The 19,546-nt window shown below is 30.7% G+C and overlaps 1 protein-coding gene across 1 annotated transcript in view; it reads right to left on the minus strand.

Annotated features, from left to right (window-relative positions):
• LOC122271649 (low-density lipoprotein receptor-related protein 4) overlaps positions 1 to 19,546 on the minus strand; it is a 463,426-nt gene that overhangs the window by 115,848 nt on the left and 328,032 nt on the right. The window contains exons 14-18 of the mRNA XM_043053650.3: positions 14,482 to 14,658; positions 11,896 to 12,021; positions 9,875 to 10,083; positions 8,097 to 8,284; positions 3,306 to 3,507 (exon numbers count right to left, since the gene is read on the minus strand). Coding sequence (XP_042909584.2) covers positions 3,306 to 3,507; positions 8,097 to 8,284; positions 9,875 to 10,083; positions 11,896 to 12,021; positions 14,482 to 14,658 — 902 coding nt within the window. The remainder of the gene's footprint in view (positions 1 to 3,305; positions 3,508 to 8,096; positions 8,285 to 9,874; positions 10,084 to 11,895; positions 12,022 to 14,481; positions 14,659 to 19,546) is intronic.

Here is a 19,546-nt window from a genome sequence, read left to right on the forward strand (position 1 = left end):
TCATAAATCTGATAATTTTCTATTCATACTATTTCATAGCTGGCACACATATCAAATGATTATGTTTCAATATAAAACATTATTGCAATAATTTTAGACTTAAAATTTGTTGTGTTATAAAATTTGGAAATTATTCAATGAATTTGATCTCATTATAAAAAGTTAGAATTATGACACCTAAGCTTTTGTTTTATTTCACACATTTATTCCTATAAAACGCTGAATAATAATCAAAGACAGCACCGATATACCAACTAATGGTTATATAAATAGGATAACAAAGTACATGAAATTCCTTTTTAGCACAAATTTACTCGTTCTTTTATTTACATTAAACTAAAAAAAAAAAACGTGAGGTTTTTCAACGTAAGCCTTTCAAATGTTCCAGTTTTTTTTTACTTAACTGAACTTAACAGTATCATTTTCTATAAAAAAAATTGTTAAAAAGAGATACGGGTCTGCAAATTGGTCACTTCGTCTCAATTAGATCAATCCCTTTTTTTTTACCCCTTATTTCCAGTTTTTAGTAGCAGAAGTTCACATTTCCTGTCCTGAATTAACCAAAGGAAACTTGGCAAAAAACCTCTAGAAACTAATTGTAGATAAGTGCTAGTGGATTGTGTTTTCCGAGAAGTTCTCCAAGTAGAATTTTCACCGTTTCTAATTCCAAAGGGAAAATGGTGAAAAAAGGTAGAAGAAAAAAGCAATGTAATTCGTTGATTGTTCGATTTACCCTTCCTCGAGTTTCAGAGAATAAGTACCGTATTGGAAAAAATCTCAAGAAAAAGACCTATAAACCGGATTACGTTTCTTAGAGATTGGATTTTATGGCACTCCCCTGAAAGTCTATTTTGGGAATCTTGTAATTTCACCCCACTGATTTCTCTTATATCTAGTCTTTTTTTTTCTTCAGCAAAACTACTTGACCCTTACGAAGTTCATCCTAAATGTAAAAAATGGAATAGTCAAATAAGGATATTTACTTCTTTTTATTTTAAAAAGCAGCGAGTCTGTAAATATGACACAGCTTGGAAGATTTGTTTGCGAAAATGTACGTAGACCAAAGTGCGAGTATACGAAAATAAAAACAGATCAAAATACATGTTTACGAAAATGGATATAGCTATTTAATGCAATAGATATGTCATTCATGTTAGTTGTTCTTCTTTTCTTTTAAAGAATAATTAATAAATTGAAACAAATTCAGGATGTTATCTTCTTTTATTTAAGAACCACTAGGTAGATTACATAAAATTAGTATTCCTTCAATTTAACAATTGTTTTTGCAAGATTACGATGAGTGTTATAAATTTATAATAAACGTAGTAAATTTGTGATACAGGAATTAAGTTTAAAAGACTCACTTTATCCTTTGGAGTTCTGAAAACGGAGACATGATCTGCTATGTTCCATTTGTTATGTACCTAACCCACCTGATCACTATTAAGTTCGGGACTTTGCCCAGCAATGATTATGTTTAAATAGGAAAGGAAAAAGAAGCGCGCAATATCCCGTTTAGAATGATTTAAAATATGTTAAAAGTACCTATGTATACGACTTGTCATAAGAAATTGAAAACGATTTAATTCGAATTTTCTCCTTCCGATACTTATAGAAAGATTGCGTGTGTACTGGAAACGTAGTAACAGAGAGACACTATAGAGCATTTTAAGACTTGAAATAAAAGAAGTTTCAGATCTTGATGAAGTTATTTCTTTGTTTAAAATAACCAGCGCATTTATGTATACAGTTAACATATGCTTAGAGTAGTCACACTAAAGCAATTTTTATGTATATCCAACTATTTCATGTTTTAATTTATAACTGTCGTTGAACAACTGACCCATTTTTGAGTTTAAAACTAACGATGTTCGATGTAGTCTTGTAATTTTTTACCCAATCTAGAAGACAAGTGAATTCCTGTATCACGTATTAGTAGAAATTAGCCTTTGAGGAAGGATCTTTTGATGGAACTAACCCACTTTTGTGTTACCTGAACAGAAGGAAAAAAAACGAAAATCTCAAACAGTTAGCCTGACGACAAGGGGATTCTAATCCATAATTCATCTACCACTGAGGATATTTTATGTCAGCAATGTGGTCGGTGTGAACAGGGTGGGGAATTTGTATCGACCAGTCGTGATTCGAAACTGAGTCAAATGCTCTATTCCCTGAGCCATTAATATTCAACTATTATAGAAATTTTAGAAAATCCATAAAATATTGGGTTTTTTTCGTAAAAAATGATATTCTATATGTTTCTAATATGGTCAGGATCCACGCGACTGACAAAACCTCTGCACACTACTTCGTGTTAGGTTACGCTAACTGCTTGTTTCTTCGCAGCAAAATCTGTGGCAGAGAGTTTCGATCGTGCTTCCGAAACATTCTTAATTTTTAAAAAAACTTTGCACTGAATTTTGATAATTGTTATAAGTACATTTTTGACATTTTATTAACATAAAGAAAAGATTTAAACATATTTTGCGCAAAAGATGCTAATAAAAACGTTTCTGTGACTTTTTGAATTATTAAAATTTAAATAGAATGACCTTTCGTGACATTCTTGCTATTATTTGTGCAGCAGGTGTCATGACAAATATGAACTCTTTTCAGTTTTGGTTTTTCATTGGATGGTTCATTTTGGGTTTTTATGAATTTCGTACAACCATATAGCGTTTTTTCTTGATGTGTATAAATTAGATTCATGTACATATATAGTGTGTGCATGGTTCTATGATAAATGATTTTAATATAGTAATAATAATAAAAATGCAAGAAATGGTTCGAAATCAAAACTGTATGCAATCCTACGAAATTTATTATATATATTTTTTTTATTTTATTATTTAATTATGTTGGTTAAATTTTATTAAATTAACTCGTTTATTTTTCACGAGTGAAATAACTAATATGGTGTCTCTTAATTTAATCCATTTATCACCAAAGCTCTTGCATTATCTCGTGTATATTTTTCTAAAAGATAAAAACTGTTATTCCAGTTTTCTAAATTTGTTTCCGTAAAACAAAGACATTCGCGACACCAAAGCATTAGTATTTATCACAAATTATACATTTATAGTATTTTCTTTTAAAATTGTTAAGTAGTAATAAACTGCATTTTTTATAAATGCATTCTTAACATATGCAACTGTTAGACACGAAGATAAAAAGAAGAGTGAAATCCAATTTTTGAAAACTTCAATTTTTATTCGAACATGAATTTAAAAAAATTTAATTAAATTTATTTAAATTTTTAAAAATTTATTTAGTTTATTTTTAAAATACGACGAGAGGGATCTTACTTGTCTATTTCTGCCATCATAATCAACCATTTCTATTGTCCTCGTTCCAGCGTCTGTCCAATACAGTTTTTTTCTCTCCTGGTCTATAGCAAGGCAATTCGGCCAAGTAAGATTTCGGTCAATGACCACTGTCCTCTGTGATCCATCCATCCCAGAACGTTCGATTTTCGGATAATCGCCCCAGTCGGTCCAGTACATAAATCTACAGTATGGAAAGAAAGGCGGATCAAATGACGGTGACATTGGTCCAATATTGGCGAGATAAGGGAGGACACTAAAAGAAGATTAATGTGACGGAGGAACAATTTATAGATTAGAGGCAATGTGTCTTACAAAGCTGTTATTGAACTAAAGTTACCGAGTATATTGTCTCATTTTCATGGTCCTGCTTTTTACTTATTCTTGTTGTTAGGAAGCAGTGACTTTTCCACGGATGCTTTAACTTGAAAGGTATATTTAGCAAAAATACACGAGGATCTATATAATAAGATATGAATAGTTAATTTATCACTTACTGTTATATTATATATTTTGATCATTATGTTATATGTTAGAAATGTGTATTGAAAACTTCCTCTATGATTCATCCAAAATTAACTGATATTTAGAACTTAGTAAATATAAGTATAAAAAAAATATGGTTGTGTATAAAGGGTGTTTAATATAGATCACTTTACACAGATATATATTTTAGATTCTGCTTACAAGACGGTGTTGGGGTCAAGGAACTGGCCTTGCATCAGAAAGGTTCTGGGTTCAAATCTCGGGCAAGGCATAGATGGTCTTTCATTCTCTGTACTATCTGTTCTTATTCTGGGACTAACGTATAGCCCACCTAATATGGTGCTCCTGAAAGAGTGGCTAACAAATCAGCCGTTCTGATGCCTGTACTGACGAAAGGCCATTTCCCAGGTGGGCATGACAAAAAAAAATATTTTAAATTCTTTTATTACTGACCAGGTGGCAGAGTGGTCAGCATGCCTGACTGTAAAGCCAATGGTTGCGGGTTTGGATCCCGCTAGAGGAATGGATATTTTTCTTTGTATGTTGTCCTCTGTTGTATGATGCGTGAATGGCCCCTATGAACGAGTCAGTGAAAGTATGCCGTGAGTAATGTTGTTCGCTTTGGAACACCGGTGCCCACCGCGTAACGTTAAATGGCAACAGTTCCGCCATCTTCCGAGGAGAAAAAAGAAGGAGAAATTCAGTGCCTACTGTTACAAAAAAAAAAAAAAAGAAATTCTGATTTTAATTTAAAAAGACAAATAACTCATTTTAAAAGTACGATAGAAGAATGATATTGATTTTAAAGTGAGGACAAGTAAAAGTTCCGAACTTTGTCCAATCACTTTCTAGATGTTAAAAAGTAAAAAGCAGTTTGTTTATCCAGTGGCATCGGAGCAGACGCTACTATTACGTTTCGTTTTCAAACTAGCTGGTTTTTAATTATTGTAACTTATCCTTGATTCTGTTCAGTGTTTTGGTTAAATTTCAGAGATAATTAAAAAAAATATGCAGAAAGGGTGATCGTTATGAAAGATCCTACACGTATATAAATACATGCAGATATTTGATTTTTAAAATCATTACATAAATCGGATATATCATTTTAAACTCGTAAACAATAGCCAATGAACCTTTTCTACTATTTGAATAGTAAAAAGTAAATATATACTGTTAGTAAATTATTTAACTTTATTCAAATCAAAGTTTTAATGAAAAGTATATAAAACTTTAATTGAACAATGATTGAATCTTAGGTTGAAACGTATGTATGTAAAAAATGATGAAACGTATACAAAGTGAGTTTACTTTTTTTTAAATATGCTTAAAGTATCGTAATATTTATCTGTATTTTCTTTTACAAAGAAATATCTAAGAGAACTTAAATTTTAAATCCATTTCATTTAATTAGGTTATCTTGATAAAACTTACGCTTTAAGTATTATTTTATGCATTTTTGCTGCATTATTGCAATAAAAAAGATAATAAAGTTAAAGGAAACTAAAATATTAAACGCGAGATTTAAATAAAACATCCAATTCTTAAACATATGCATAAAATCAGCATTAACGGAAGCATTATTTTTTCTCAAAACAAATTTATCTTTATAAAATCTTTATTCTTAACAGAAAATATTTATTTACGTTAAGAGTTAAGAGTTACGTTAAATAAATAAAATAAAACTTATTACAAAAATGCATTCCTAAAATATTTGTTTCATTTGTATTTTAAGATACATTATAATTAAACTAAGGGAGTTTTAAATTCATAAGCACATCAAGTAATTCAAGTTTCGTTTGAAGGAAAAAAATATTTCTTTGGATAATTTCCTGAAGTGCTTTCCAGGAAAATCTGCATTTTCAATTATGAAATCACGCCCAAACCCATTTTTTTATTATCTACTGAGAAAATCCTTTTACTTTTATCGTAATCAACTGAGTTTCTAGAATTTAAACTAATGAGATTTTCTTAAATTTATTATTTCCTACATTAGGCTTATTTTACTTTCATATTATGCGCACCATTTTGCATTTTCTTACATTTAGTAGCGTGTGTTACACAATTGCAAAACAGAATATTGTATACTGTCTACAATAAATTTTATAAATTTATAATACTTTAATTTTATAGTAATGCTAATGTCATTTTAAGTTCAATGTAAAACTTAATAACTCCCTTTTTAAATGTTTGTTAGTCAGAACTAAATGAAATGAAAAAAAAAAACTTTTTTCTTTTTTTTTTAACTGATTATAATAACACAAAAACAGATGAATGTGTTTTGTTTAATGAAAATTTTGTTTTCGTTTGAATATAAATTAAATTTATAAGTCCGAGAGTAATTTATATATTTTTTACTTTAAAACTGTAAGTTTTTAGAATATAAAATAAAAGAATTATCTTTTGCATTTCATACTATTGATTTCAAATAAAGTAAAGCTTTATTCCTATTACCTAATAACTTAGGTTAATATAACTTTAGGTTAATGTAATAATAAATTAGGTTAATGTAACTTTAGGTTAATGAAATAATAAATTAGGTTGATTAATGTAACTTTATGTTAATTTAATAATAAATTTGGTTAATGTAACTTTATTCTAACAGAAAAAGTATTATATCTCTCTTTTCAAATGTTGATTGCTTGTAGATAATGCTAAAACCATAACACTATACCAGAAACAATCTTCCCAGCACATTCTTAATTTATTATTTTAGATATATAAAACCTTGATATGATAATCTTTTTTCTTTTCATGTAATTTTTTTCTTTGTTTTTTTAAAGCATGTTTTACAGTCTGGTAGTATTTTCCAAGTTTATTTACATTCATAAACTGAGTTTCTAGAATCTAAATTAAAATTTTGACATTTTGTATTATTATTATAATGTAACCTTAAGATTTTTAAGAAACCATTGCATTATTACAAGCAATGGTTTCTTTTATCCTATATTTTTCTACTTTTAGCTCGTCAACAATATAAAAAACGAAGATTTTATTCAGTAAAGGTATATAGTATTATAAAACTGTAAAGTTTAAGCCTCGTGCGAATGATCAAATCTCTCAACATAATTTCTTCCGATGGTGATATTAAATGCGAACTAATTCTAAAACATATTCCACACTATTTAACAAATCAGCATAACTCCAAAAAATTCCCCAAGTTGTTATTTTGAATATAAAAAATATACATGGTTTTCATAGAGACATAAAAATAGACACCATACATTTCAAAGAGAGAAACTTTTATTTGTATTTAAAATGAGTGCTATGTACAACAAATATAAGTTTTAAAATGATGCATGGGTACGAAAACTAATAAAATCATGCTTTCGTTAAATATATTCTTGAAAATATTTAGAAGAATTTTAAATTAAAACTTTAATAACACATGCACAATTTTTTAACGTCAAAATCATGTTGCGATATACATTCTCATCAGACTTTAAAATAAAATGGTTCAAAATGTTTACGTTTCAATTGTCTCGGTGGTTGAAGAAGATGATTTTCAAATAAATATATTTAATTATTAATTTTATAATTTTAAATGGGATTTTCAATTTGCTCCTGGTAAGTTGTAAAATAAGAAATGAAATAAATCTCAAAAATGTATGCTGATTCAAAATATCATTTTGGATATCATGAAAGAATGTTTAAAATCCTCTGAGCTTTAGTTTCAGCATTTTCCGTACTTCCGTTTTTTGGTTCTCCGCAAGTAAAGCAGGTTTCTCTCAAAATAAGCTTAGCTGGAAAAGATTTGCAGAACTGTTCAAAGCTACAAAAGTTGGATGGTAAAAAAAGTTTTTCTTCAAAGATGCAAATAAATACTTTTAAGAATGATAGTCAGATATTTATGTCGAAAGATAAATAAAGAAATTTTAAGAAAAGAAAAATATTTATAGTGAAGTATATTTTTAATGCCACAAAACCTGGACTAGGTAATTTGTCATAAAGTGATATTGTGTAACATATCTAATCAAACAGTTTTTAAAGTTTGTTAAACTGTTTTTAAAACTTCATTTGATAAAAAAGAAAAAAAGCTCTTGTGTCACTTATGCCATCCGTTTTGATATGTGCCATAATGGCATACATCAACACAAGACGCAAGCATGGAGTGCACTGCTATCCATGTTTGCCAAAACAAGATGAACTTCATGGTTTTTTTTTTCTTTTTCTTTTGAAAATTAAATTAAAGTAATAGTACCTTAATTTTTTTTTTGTTCTACAAGTATATCACATTGATATTAAATTGAACTTACTCAAAATATTTTACAACAAATTAGCCATTCTTACCCTGATGTAGGATCGACAACAATGTCCCGTGGTTTACCAAGACTTTCCCAAATGAGGATTGTCCTCATGGCTCCATCGAGATTGGACACTTCGATTCTGTGAGTTCCTGAGTCTGTCCAGTAAAGTTTTCGAGTTATCCAATCAATTGCTAGTCCATCTGGGCTCTCCAATGTATTTTTGATCACTACCTAGGGAATATTAACTTGTCTCATACGCTTTTTTTTTAAATGTACAGTGAGATCATTTTTTTTCGATTTTAAAAGGATTACAAAAATAACTAAGAATACTATCGTTTTTCACCTTACATACCTAAATATAATGTGCATAATAGATAATAGAAACATCTTATAAATTGACGAGATTACACTTTAAAATCCGTACAACTTGAAAGATACAACATTAAAGATACAAATACATTGTTCTATTTATTTCCGTCTTCTAAGATAAGAGATACAAAATTGAAGTACTTCATGAATATAAAAAGCACAACGTACAGAAAAAGGTTTTGATCTTTGAATGGTACAAGAATAATTTTCCGCAATTTTGTACCTTTTTAGCTCCTTTTTAGCAATACTTGAGGTAGAAGTACGCATTCATTCGGTTCACGCGCATTGTTTTCATTCACGTTATTTATTTTTGTCTTTTGTTTCCAAATGCTGTGTTGTTACTCCAGTACTTTTTGTTGCATAATAGATTTGGACTTAGAATGCAAATTTTCTAAAGATACCACGTGACTGCATATGGATTCTGAGCAAAATATTAAAAGGGAAGTCGGAGTTGGGAGATCTTCCGACGTGGTTGGCATTAGTGTTGTTTTTCATGGCTGATGTTAAAGCTACAATCATAATTATATATAAGTTCTTCAATCATATAAAACAACGCTATCTTATAACTGCCCGGGGTTCGTAACACTTATTTATATCTGCTATGTTAAATTTTGCACTATAAAATAGTCAGTGCACTATGCTGACTATGAAAATGGTGAAAAAGGTTAATACGTATATGTATAGGGACTAGGCAATATCATTTAAATTTTAGTTATGCAGCATATCTTTTAAATTCCAGATAAAAATGTTTCATTTTTTTTGCTTCTGTCATCAGAAGTACAGTTTTTAAAGTGCAACAACTGCTTAAAAACTTAAATTAATAAGTATTGAAGGAAAAAAAAATTTTTGTGCTGGTATATTCTATCAAGAAACTGGCTTCCTTTTTAATTTGTTTCCTTAAAGTTTGGTGAATCATTGTTTAAATTAAAGATCCGTTAAACTATAAAACTGGGCTAAAATGTAGGCACTTACAAGGGAAACTAGGGAAGTGTGACTCGCCAATTTTGAAATAAACTAGTGGGATGTATGCCTTATGAGGAATAATTTTAGGGAGCAACATTCGTTTCGGCCCATAGAAGGTCCTGTGAGAGATAAAAAATAATTCAATACATATATAGATAGGATTATTAGCATTAAAATTGAAAAAAAAAATTCTTTACATTTACATTCCAAACTATATGTCAAGTGAAGTTGAACTACATAACCACTATATTTATTCAGAATAATGAAAGTTTCGCAAATTAGCTGTAATCCTTTACGAATCCAAAAATTATAGTATTTTTCTAATTTCAAATAATGCTTGCATTTAACACTAAATGCATCACATTAGATTTACTATAGTAATAAACTATGAATCCATAGATGCTAATTTTTCTTTATTGAATCTGATGATTGCAATCATTTGAAGGGGAACAAAAAAAATTGAACCTGTGGTTAAATAATTGTATGTACCTGTTGATGGGATCCATTGATGTTAGATCTTGAAATCGTATCGTTTGTGATGTCTGACCAGTAGATGGTTTCGGTTTCTGCATCAAAATCCAAAGCACCAGCGCTGCTGATATTACGGAAAGGAAATACGACATCAGCGTCATCCTCACAGTCTAGGCAGAGCCAGCGTACGTCTGTACGACGCGTGAAGATTAAAAATGATGACCATTCTGTAAATAAATAAAAAATGCAAAGCTTTTTATTTTATTTTATTTGAAACGAAAAATAAAATTATGAAGAACAACGAGCAGTGTCATCTATTAATTTAAGCTAAGTTACACTTTTGGTATTTATTGTATAAAGGGAATAATTGTATTTTTTTCCTAAATTAATTAAATATCTCAATCAAAATTGCAAGTTAATATTTCATATAGTTTTAAAGATGAGAAATTGAGCTACACCGTAGAGCCCCTACCTCTTTTATTGCCCTTTATTATGACTAAACTGGCCTTTATTATCACTATGTTGAAATTATCTCATGGATTTGAATTGAGATTGTACTATTAAATAAATATTCTCAAGAAAAATGAAGCTATAAGATATTATTTTAAGCAAATTATTCTTAAAATAATATCTTACATAGACTAGTATTTTGATGAGCAAATATTAGTCACCATGTTTAAACTTAAAACATGCCGACTGCTATTTCCTATTTGTTTATTTTTGAAGCGAAAGAAGTTTTTAATAACATGCTATTGTAATTTCTTACAAATACATCTTTACGTTAAATTTTTATTCATCAATTTAATTTTTAAAATGAAATTCAATTAAATTAATTTCTCAACAAGTAGTTTTTTTTATCTAGTATATTTTATTTAAGCATTATGTTGTTGAATAGTTATTGTTGATTTGTTATTGCTATTTTGCTAATAAAACTCTATGTTTGACAAGTTAGTTAAAGATGATAAGAGAAAAAAACAGTTAAATTTTTCTTTAAACTTCTCGAATAATTGCATATTATTGTAAAAACTGAGCATTTTTTTATATTTTAAATAACATATTTCAATAAATGGTAATTTTATACATAGAGCAAGCTAGAACATTGTTCCTAGAATAGTATAGTGCCACTAAGAATCTTGAAATTTTCTATTCTACGGTGCTAGTGTTGCACAGAAAAAATTATTTAAAATGTAGTTATAAGGGTTGCCCAAGTGAAAAATAAATGTAATAACACCAAAAATACAGTAAAAATAGCAGCCCTTCATTCATTAAGGAAAGTAAAAGCAGTCCACCATAGTCAGCATGTAACTGATTAACCTGTGCACTTGAGAGCATTAAAAGTTATTGCAAAATCCCGCTAAGTAGTTTCGTTCAGAATTATACAATTTGTAATCATATAATTTTTAATGACAGAAAGCTCATGTACTCAAGCAAAGTGCTGCATAAATGTCTCACATCGCAATTCTTAGATTATGACTAATATTTAAAAGCAACTGAGATCATGATGCCTTTTGCATTATATATTGGTATATGCCATACGCAAATTTTTTTTAGACCATTTGTTCATATCCATCTTAGACGGTGTCAGCCATAAATTGCTATCAATTAACGATAACTGTTTGCATAACGTTCCTTTTCTCTCACTAATAAATATACTACTGAGTCTTTCCCCATTCCGAACACACTGATCTTTAGAACGACTTTACATCCACTTTGAACGTTCTCATACGAATTGCTTAATCAGTTATTCATCAGTCTGCACACCTCTGACCTAAATTTACAACCACGAAGCGTGATACTGCTATAGCAACTGCATTTCTAATGCTTTCAGAGTCCATTTATATCTGGGCGGCTCTTCTTATAGTCACTAAGTTTAGTTTACGGAAATAAGAATGATTTACATACACATATATCAACTGTATTTCTAATGCTATCAGAGTCCATTTATATCTGGGCGACTCTTCTTATAGTCAATAAGTTTAGCTTACGGAATTAAGAATCCTTTGCTACACATATTTAAAAACATGCCTCCTTTAACTTACCTTTGGAACAAGTTTTTTCATCAACTTGCACTGGTGCTTCCACAGTACACAGACAAGTATATGATACATTATTGGGCATGCATAAATGACTGCAACCACCATTGTCTTCTGCACAAGGATCTCGAACTAAAAAGAAGTTAAAACAAACCCTGTTCTAAAAATAAGTTATTTTAATACCTGTGTATTAATGGTTTCAGCTAAAAAAAATGGGTAATTATGAGTCTTCAACAATGTACATTTTAATGAATTGTTCGACTGCATTAATTGAGTTTGGAATTAATTAAATGAGTTTTCCCGCCACTTCACTATTTTTCGCTTTTTTAAAGAAGTCACTTCACACTTATTGACTACAACTCACACTCTTCAATTTTTACTACATAAACCTCAGACCATTGACTATTCGAAAACTTATTCCAGCTGCATCAGAATTATTTTTTTCACAGAAACAATTCTTGCTTTTTCAATACTGTTGCATTTGGCGGAAAGCTACTGTTATAAAGAAACAAAACTTGGTAAATAATGTATCTTGCAATATTAAAATAACTTGAAAAGAGTTTTTCGATATTATGCATACACAAATAAATAAATAAATCAAATCAATACATTTATAATGATGTTTATTTTTATTGCTTTATTGATCTTCAGACAACGAGTAAATACACTTAATCTATATGTTGATATTCATTTGGCATGCACTTAGATGTAAGCATGCTCTATCCATTGGTATAATAGTTTTTTCTTAGCTTGCAACAGATATAGGTATGAAATATATGTGAAAGAAAAAGATTTACATTGGAAATATACTATACTTAATTCTGGACAGTATCATAATGCATGCTTAATTGATGTATCAATTAAGGACGTTATCAATTAAGATGTATCAATTAAGATGTATCAATTAAACGTGCTTAATTGACATCAATTTTTCTCATGATACAAAATCAAGTAAAAAGTAAAATAACTTTTTAATGACATACCATTTCTGAGAAAAAGTTTTTTATGATAAAAACAAAGGTATAAATGAAAAAACGCTTTTTTTTTAAAGTTAACTTCAATATTTGCTAGTAAAAAAACTTTTTTCAGTTAAAAGATAAACATAGGGTTTATAAGGCAATTAATTGATATCGATGAATCATCTTCGTAAAAATCAGGTTTAGTTATGATGACCTTACTTAAGCATGTAAACATATATATATATATATACATAAAGAAAAAAATTCGACATCGTTGAGCTTATTCCGTAACTGCTTTTGTAAATAAAATAAAATTAAAAAACGCATACTGTTCTGCCCAAAATTTCAAAAGCTAATGACTAAAATCTTAATCGTTTTAGTAATTTAAATACTTCACTACTGTAAATTAATGACTATATTGAAAGGATATTCAATCGGATTTTTTGAAAACTTAAGTGCAGTATATTAAAAAAGTGTTAATATATGCAACAAAATGAAACTTGTTTTTTAATTTTGTACCCATATTTGTTGTGTTTCCTAATTAAAAATTGTTGACATTCTTGGGAACGAATTTTAAAATACAAGGGGGGAGGGGCAAGTAAGGAAATCAATTTTATACTTAATCTACACTTATTTTAGACATGCAAAAAACTTTTATTGGGAATGATTCCCAACAAAACCGATGTCATTTTTAATAAATCTTTTTTAATAGTACAAAATAAAATTTGTAGAAAACCCCTTATCATTTTGAGCTCTCTTTTGAAAAGTACGAAAGCTACTTAGAAAATTGTTTGAATTTTTTAAAATTTTTAGGATATTCAAATCGGATTTTTTTATAGTTGCCAAACACAATTCACTTCTAAATTAAGAAAAAACAAATTTACATTTTTCTCACGCTAGTGCAGTATAAAAGAACTACTTTTCTACTAGTTACTTATATTTCACTTAGTTTTAAGCAATTTTTCTCAAATTTCAAAGCAATAATTTTGTGAATTTTAAATTTCTCCAAAAATTTTGTTCTAATTTTTTTGAATGCTTTAAAGTTATAGCAAAAAAAGGGTAAGAAGAAAAACTTAGTTTTTTATAAAATGTCCATATCTCCATTAATATTTACGCTAGTTTTGCAAAATTTTGTGCAATTCTTACGTATGATGATCAAAATAATTGCTGCAAGTTACAAATTTAATGTAACATGTTTTGGCAAAGGGTGTTCAAAAACACTTTTTTTTTTCTGAATTTATCGTCACATCCTCTAACCTTCGAAAGCTTTAAACTTTATTGATAGGTATGTGAAATCGCATATCCTAAAACATTTCTAAATTTATAAAATAATTCCCTAAGTATTTTCTGAGAATGTTCAAAAACTGTGCTAGCATAGAAGTGTTTCCCTTATTTTGTCCAACCCCTGTATTTGCATCTATAGATTCTCACTGAACCTCTTATCATTACTCATATCCGCCAGACTATAGTTGTTTCTTTTTACTATTATTTAAATATAACTAATAAATGCATCTGAAATCTCAACAAATATTCTAGGCAGCTAACTAATTTAAATTGTTGCATTCAAATTATAGGATAAACAAAATATGCAGCATAATATACATATTTATAAAATTTCAATCATTTTCATTACCTGCGGGTTGTCTTAACGGATGCACAACTATAATGTCCATAGGAAAATGCAGTTTAGTATGAAGCGTAGTTGCATTTCTCCCCGTGAACTTATTCGCCCGATGAATACTTTTAGTTTGCCAGTCAGTCCAAAATAAATGATCTTCAAACACAGTTATGGCAAAGGGATGAGGCAATTCTAATAAAAAATTCAAAATACAAAAATAAACTTATTATAATTAAAAATCATTTATATAAACGAGCCAAAACGGCACGACATACGTATATGAAAAAGCCGAAATGAATATTTTTCAATTATTCATGTGAGTTATCAGTCATATTGATGATCACATACACGGTACGTTACAATTACGTCGCCAAAATGAAACAAAAAAGGTTCAAATACAAGCAAAGAAACCCATCAAAATAGGAACATTGGATCGTATTCTATCTGCCAAGGGACATTATAAGCGGTTACTATAAGTAATTAGCCGATTAAAAACTTAAGTCGCTTCAAATATATATATAAATAGGAAGTAACGGTCGAGATGTTTCAAGCGTTGAAAAACAGGCGCCCTTTTTCAAGACTTGTCAGACGTGAATGAGAAGAAGCAAAAGTGATTTGAAATTTAAAACGAAAAATTGAAAAGTAGAGGTGAGAAGAAAAAAAATAGAAAATCCACAGTAGCCGAGAGAGAAAAAATATGAGAAACAGAGCAAGAAAAACCACAGTGGCTAATCGGAGAAAATCGGGGTAAAATGCATTTGCATGTGTTATGGAGAGGAGGTAAGGAACTGTTGTTGTTGGTGTTGTTGTTAATTTACGTCGCACTAGAGCTGTACAATGGGCTATTGGCGACGGTCTGGGAAACATCCCGGAGGATGATCCGAAGACATGCCATCACAATTTTGATCCTCTGCGGAGGGGATGGCACCCCCGCTTCGGTAGCCCGACGACCTGCGCGCGAAGTCGAGCACTTTACGGTAGCACAGTTTAACGAGGACCCATACCGCACACCCTCGGTCCCTACGCAGACTGATCCAAGTGGTCACCCACCCGCACACTGACCGCAGCCAGTGATGCTTGACTTCGGTGATCTGCTGGGAACCGTGTCTTAACGATCAGTCCACTGCGGGACCTTAAAGTCGACCCTTGCAGGTGTGAGGAACTAATGTCGCTAAAAGGGAAATCAGTATTCGTATGAATGCTGATATGAATTCAGTTTTTCATCTATTTTCTAATTATCTGTTCTTGAACGTTTGAAACATGTCGACTGTCATCTCCTATTTAAAAATTTTTGAAGCGAATGAAGTTTTTAATCAGGGTTTGTATGTTTGAGAAGATGGGCCATTCCATACGGCGTTGATCAAATTTGAGTATCCATCGACACACTTTGAGTATCTTTTATCGCAGTATTGATCGTAAATGTGTAACGTGTAAGGAAATACAATATAAATAAAAAGATGAAGATTGATTATGTGATTGATTATTGTTATCCATATTTCCCTACCCTCTCCAGTATCCGATGATAGTATTAGTAATGCTAAGTTCTGGTGGGATGTATGATTTTTGGTTATGAATACTTTGCACTTTATTTTTAGCCACGTTATTTTGAAGCACTCTGTTCACAGCAATTATAACGAACAGCAATTTTACAAAATAGCAGATATTTACACTTGTATACACAATACATTTACATTAGCCTATAAGTACTTTATCGGAAAATTCCTCTGAATCAGAGACATGATTATTCAGAGTAAGAATTCAAAAGCGACTTTGCTCTCGGTACGGTGTCGTTTTGAGATATAAAGAGGTAATAAGTTAAAGGCATAAGAAAGTAAGTTGTTTGCTGTTGTGAATTAAATTATTATCATCCGAAGCAAAGCAACCAGTTTAAAATCTCGTTTAGCTACAATTTGACGAATTTATAATAAAAAATATCATTACATTTGTTAACACTAAACAATCATTAGAGCATAATATTAACGCAGTTCAGGGAGAGAAAGTTTTATGGGGCGTAAGAAGTCATCTTTAGCTGTAAGAACTAACGCTTTTTGTTTAATCAGATTTTCCGATTAAAAATTTCATGAATAACACTGGGGAAATTTTTTTCTTGTTTTCTTTCTGTTGCATTATATTATTAAACTGATCTGAGATACGTTCGTATCACTTATTTCAAACATGTATTTGGTTTCTCTTTCCAAGTCCCATTTTTTTAAAATGATATTTTTAGTATATTTTTAGTATATTTTTTGTAAAAATGTTCAAATTTATAAGCATTATAAATTACAGGGAGTCGCATACATGTCATGGCAAATTTCCAGGGAGTTAGGGCACATCATCAGGATTGTAATTGCATAGAAACCTATGCTTAGAAATGATGCCATACGCTGTTAGAGGCGCTTCCCTATCATGAACTGTTTTTTCGTGTGCTTCTATATTGGGGTCCCTATGCTATTTCGTGTGCTTCTATATTGGGGTCCCTATGCTATTTCGTGTGCTTCTATATTGGGGTCCCTATGCTATTTCGTGTGCTTCTATATTGGGGTCCCTATGCTATTTCGTGTGCTTCTATATTGGGGTCCCTATGCTATTTCGTGTGCTTCTATAATGGGGTCCCTATGCTATTTCGTGTGCTTCTATATTGGGGTCCTTATGCTATTTCGTGTGCTTCTATATTGGGGTCCCTATGCTATTTCGTGTGCTTCTATAATGGGGTCCCTATGCTATTTCGTGTGTTTCTATATTGGGGGAAATTGGGTCCCTATGCAGTTTTAATCCCGATGTTGTATTCTAACTCTTCTACACCCTATGTAATATAAAACGTTTTTAAGCTTGAACATTATGACAAAAAATATAATAAAATTGCCATTTTACAGAAAATTATAGTTTTAAAAACAAGACAAATTTCAGATTTGAAATCTCCATACCCGAATTAGACGATTGCAAGTATTTGTGTAAGTGTAACAAAAAAAGTTGCTCTCCAGTGTAATCTAAAGAGTAAAAACAACCGGATGGCTTGTAAAATAAACCTGATTTAAAGCATTTAAAAATATATTTTCTGCAAAATATTGTGCTGAATTGTCAAAATATAATTTTTAAATACTCTATCATCCTTAGTGATTTAATGTGACGTATTTCAAAAGCAAATAATACGAAGAAATAACCATTCTACTTTAAATCACTCTTTCCTTCCTACTCCCCTACATATTCTAAGTCAGTCACTTCCTCATAAAATTCTTCCAAGTCATTCATCTGAAACTTAAGTCAGCCTTCTGGGGTGCAGTGATGTCTCTTCAGCCCCTACCCCCCATAGCAACAGAAGTCCATCATAAGAACTTTAGTGACACAACTGAAAAATGGAATTTTTCAACCGTCAAGGCGGTTACAGAAATGTATTATAAGAACCACATCAAAAAAGAATAAAAAATGGACTCTAAAATTGATGGGCTCCCAGATAGCCCTGCTTTGAAAATGTGGAGAAAATGAGAGAAAAAATGTTGGGAAAACGGTGAAGAAAGCGTTTTGACCGCATAGCCTCAGGATGATCAATTATGTAGGTTGTCATTTATGATCTGAAAAAAATGGAGAGGAAAAAAAAAGTTGTTTTAAAGTCCTGTGAAGGACCCAGAGTCGGAGTTTGACAGAGAAAATCCAAGTGACGTTATGGCCAAGGGGTATAATAAACCTATATTCTCAGTAATATTTTTACTTTAAATAGAGAATTCCTCAAAAATGCTTTTTTTTAATCTGTCGGTAATACTTACTTATAACCATTCATATAACTTCTGAAATTGAACTTTGAATATAAAACTATAGTTTTTGCAGTGAGCCTATAAAAGTACGAGTAATAGTAATTTTAATGGATATTAAATATTTGTAAAATGTCAAAAATGTATTTCACTGGTCCATTTTCAAAGATATATTTCACTGTTATAAGTTTTATTTTTTATAACCGACGTTAAACAGCTAACCCAATACTGAATTCACAACCATTAATGTTCCACTCTGAAGCCTTGTAAATTTGAACCCAATCTAGAAGACAAGGGAACTCATGGATCAGGAACTAGGACAAACTAGCCATCGTGTAGGAATTTTTTGATGGAACTTACTGACTATTTCTATATATGGAGAGGTAAATCTCCCACTGTCAGCCCGACTGCAAGAGGATTTTAACCCATGATCCCTTCACCTCACTGTGGTCGGTGTGAACCATGAGCAAAATTCTTATCCACCACTCAACGTTGAGATTTGAGCCTGAGTCACATCACTAGGAAGTGAGTGCTCTATCCCTTCAGCCACCTCGACTCTGTTATAAGTTCTAGAGCAGTGTTTCCCAACGTGGGGCCCACGCCCCATTGGGGGGCAATTTGATTGCTAAGGGGGGCAATTCGAAAATAGACTCGACAAGAGTTTAACCCTTTTGCTCCGGGCCATTTAAATGCAATGCTAAATTTCGACTCCAAAATTGAAAGAAAAAGGCAAATTTGCTGCCAATAAATATTATAAATTCGTTTGACGAGACCAAATTATGAACTGGGTATTTGACGTCGTCTAGTTAACCTCCCTGCGGCAGACGGCAGGCTCCGCGTGGACCCCCAGACGCTTTAAAATTTCGCTAAACAATGCAGTTTTTCGCATCTGAAGAATAGACGGAATTAGAGAGGAATTGAAGAACATCTTGTTGAAAAGCTGAAAACAAGAAAATTCTCAATGCAAATAGATGAATCAACTTTGATAGACAGTGTGGCTGCATTGATAACTTAAGTAAGATATATTGATAAAGGGCATTTTGCTGAAGAAAAGTTGTTCTGCAAAAGATTAAAAAGCAGCACTACCTCCAAAGATATATATAATAAGCTAAAAAACTACTTAGATGTCAATAATATAATCTAATAGATGTCAATAACCAATGAAAAATATAACATATTATGCTGCAAACGGTGCTTCTAATATGATGGACAAGAAAAATGGTTGCTTAAAATTGATGAAAGATGATAATCCAGAAATGATTCTTGTGCATTGTGTTATTCATTGGGAAAACTTAGTAGCTAAAAACATCTCGCCTGTTCTGAATAAAGAACTA

This window comes from Parasteatoda tepidariorum, chromosome 10 (assembly GCF_982258835.1).
Source record: "Parasteatoda tepidariorum strain Cologne lab strain chromosome 10, Ptep-v5.0, whole genome shotgun sequence".
Classification (NCBI taxonomy): domain Eukaryota; kingdom Metazoa; phylum Arthropoda; class Arachnida; order Araneae; family Theridiidae; genus Parasteatoda; species Parasteatoda tepidariorum.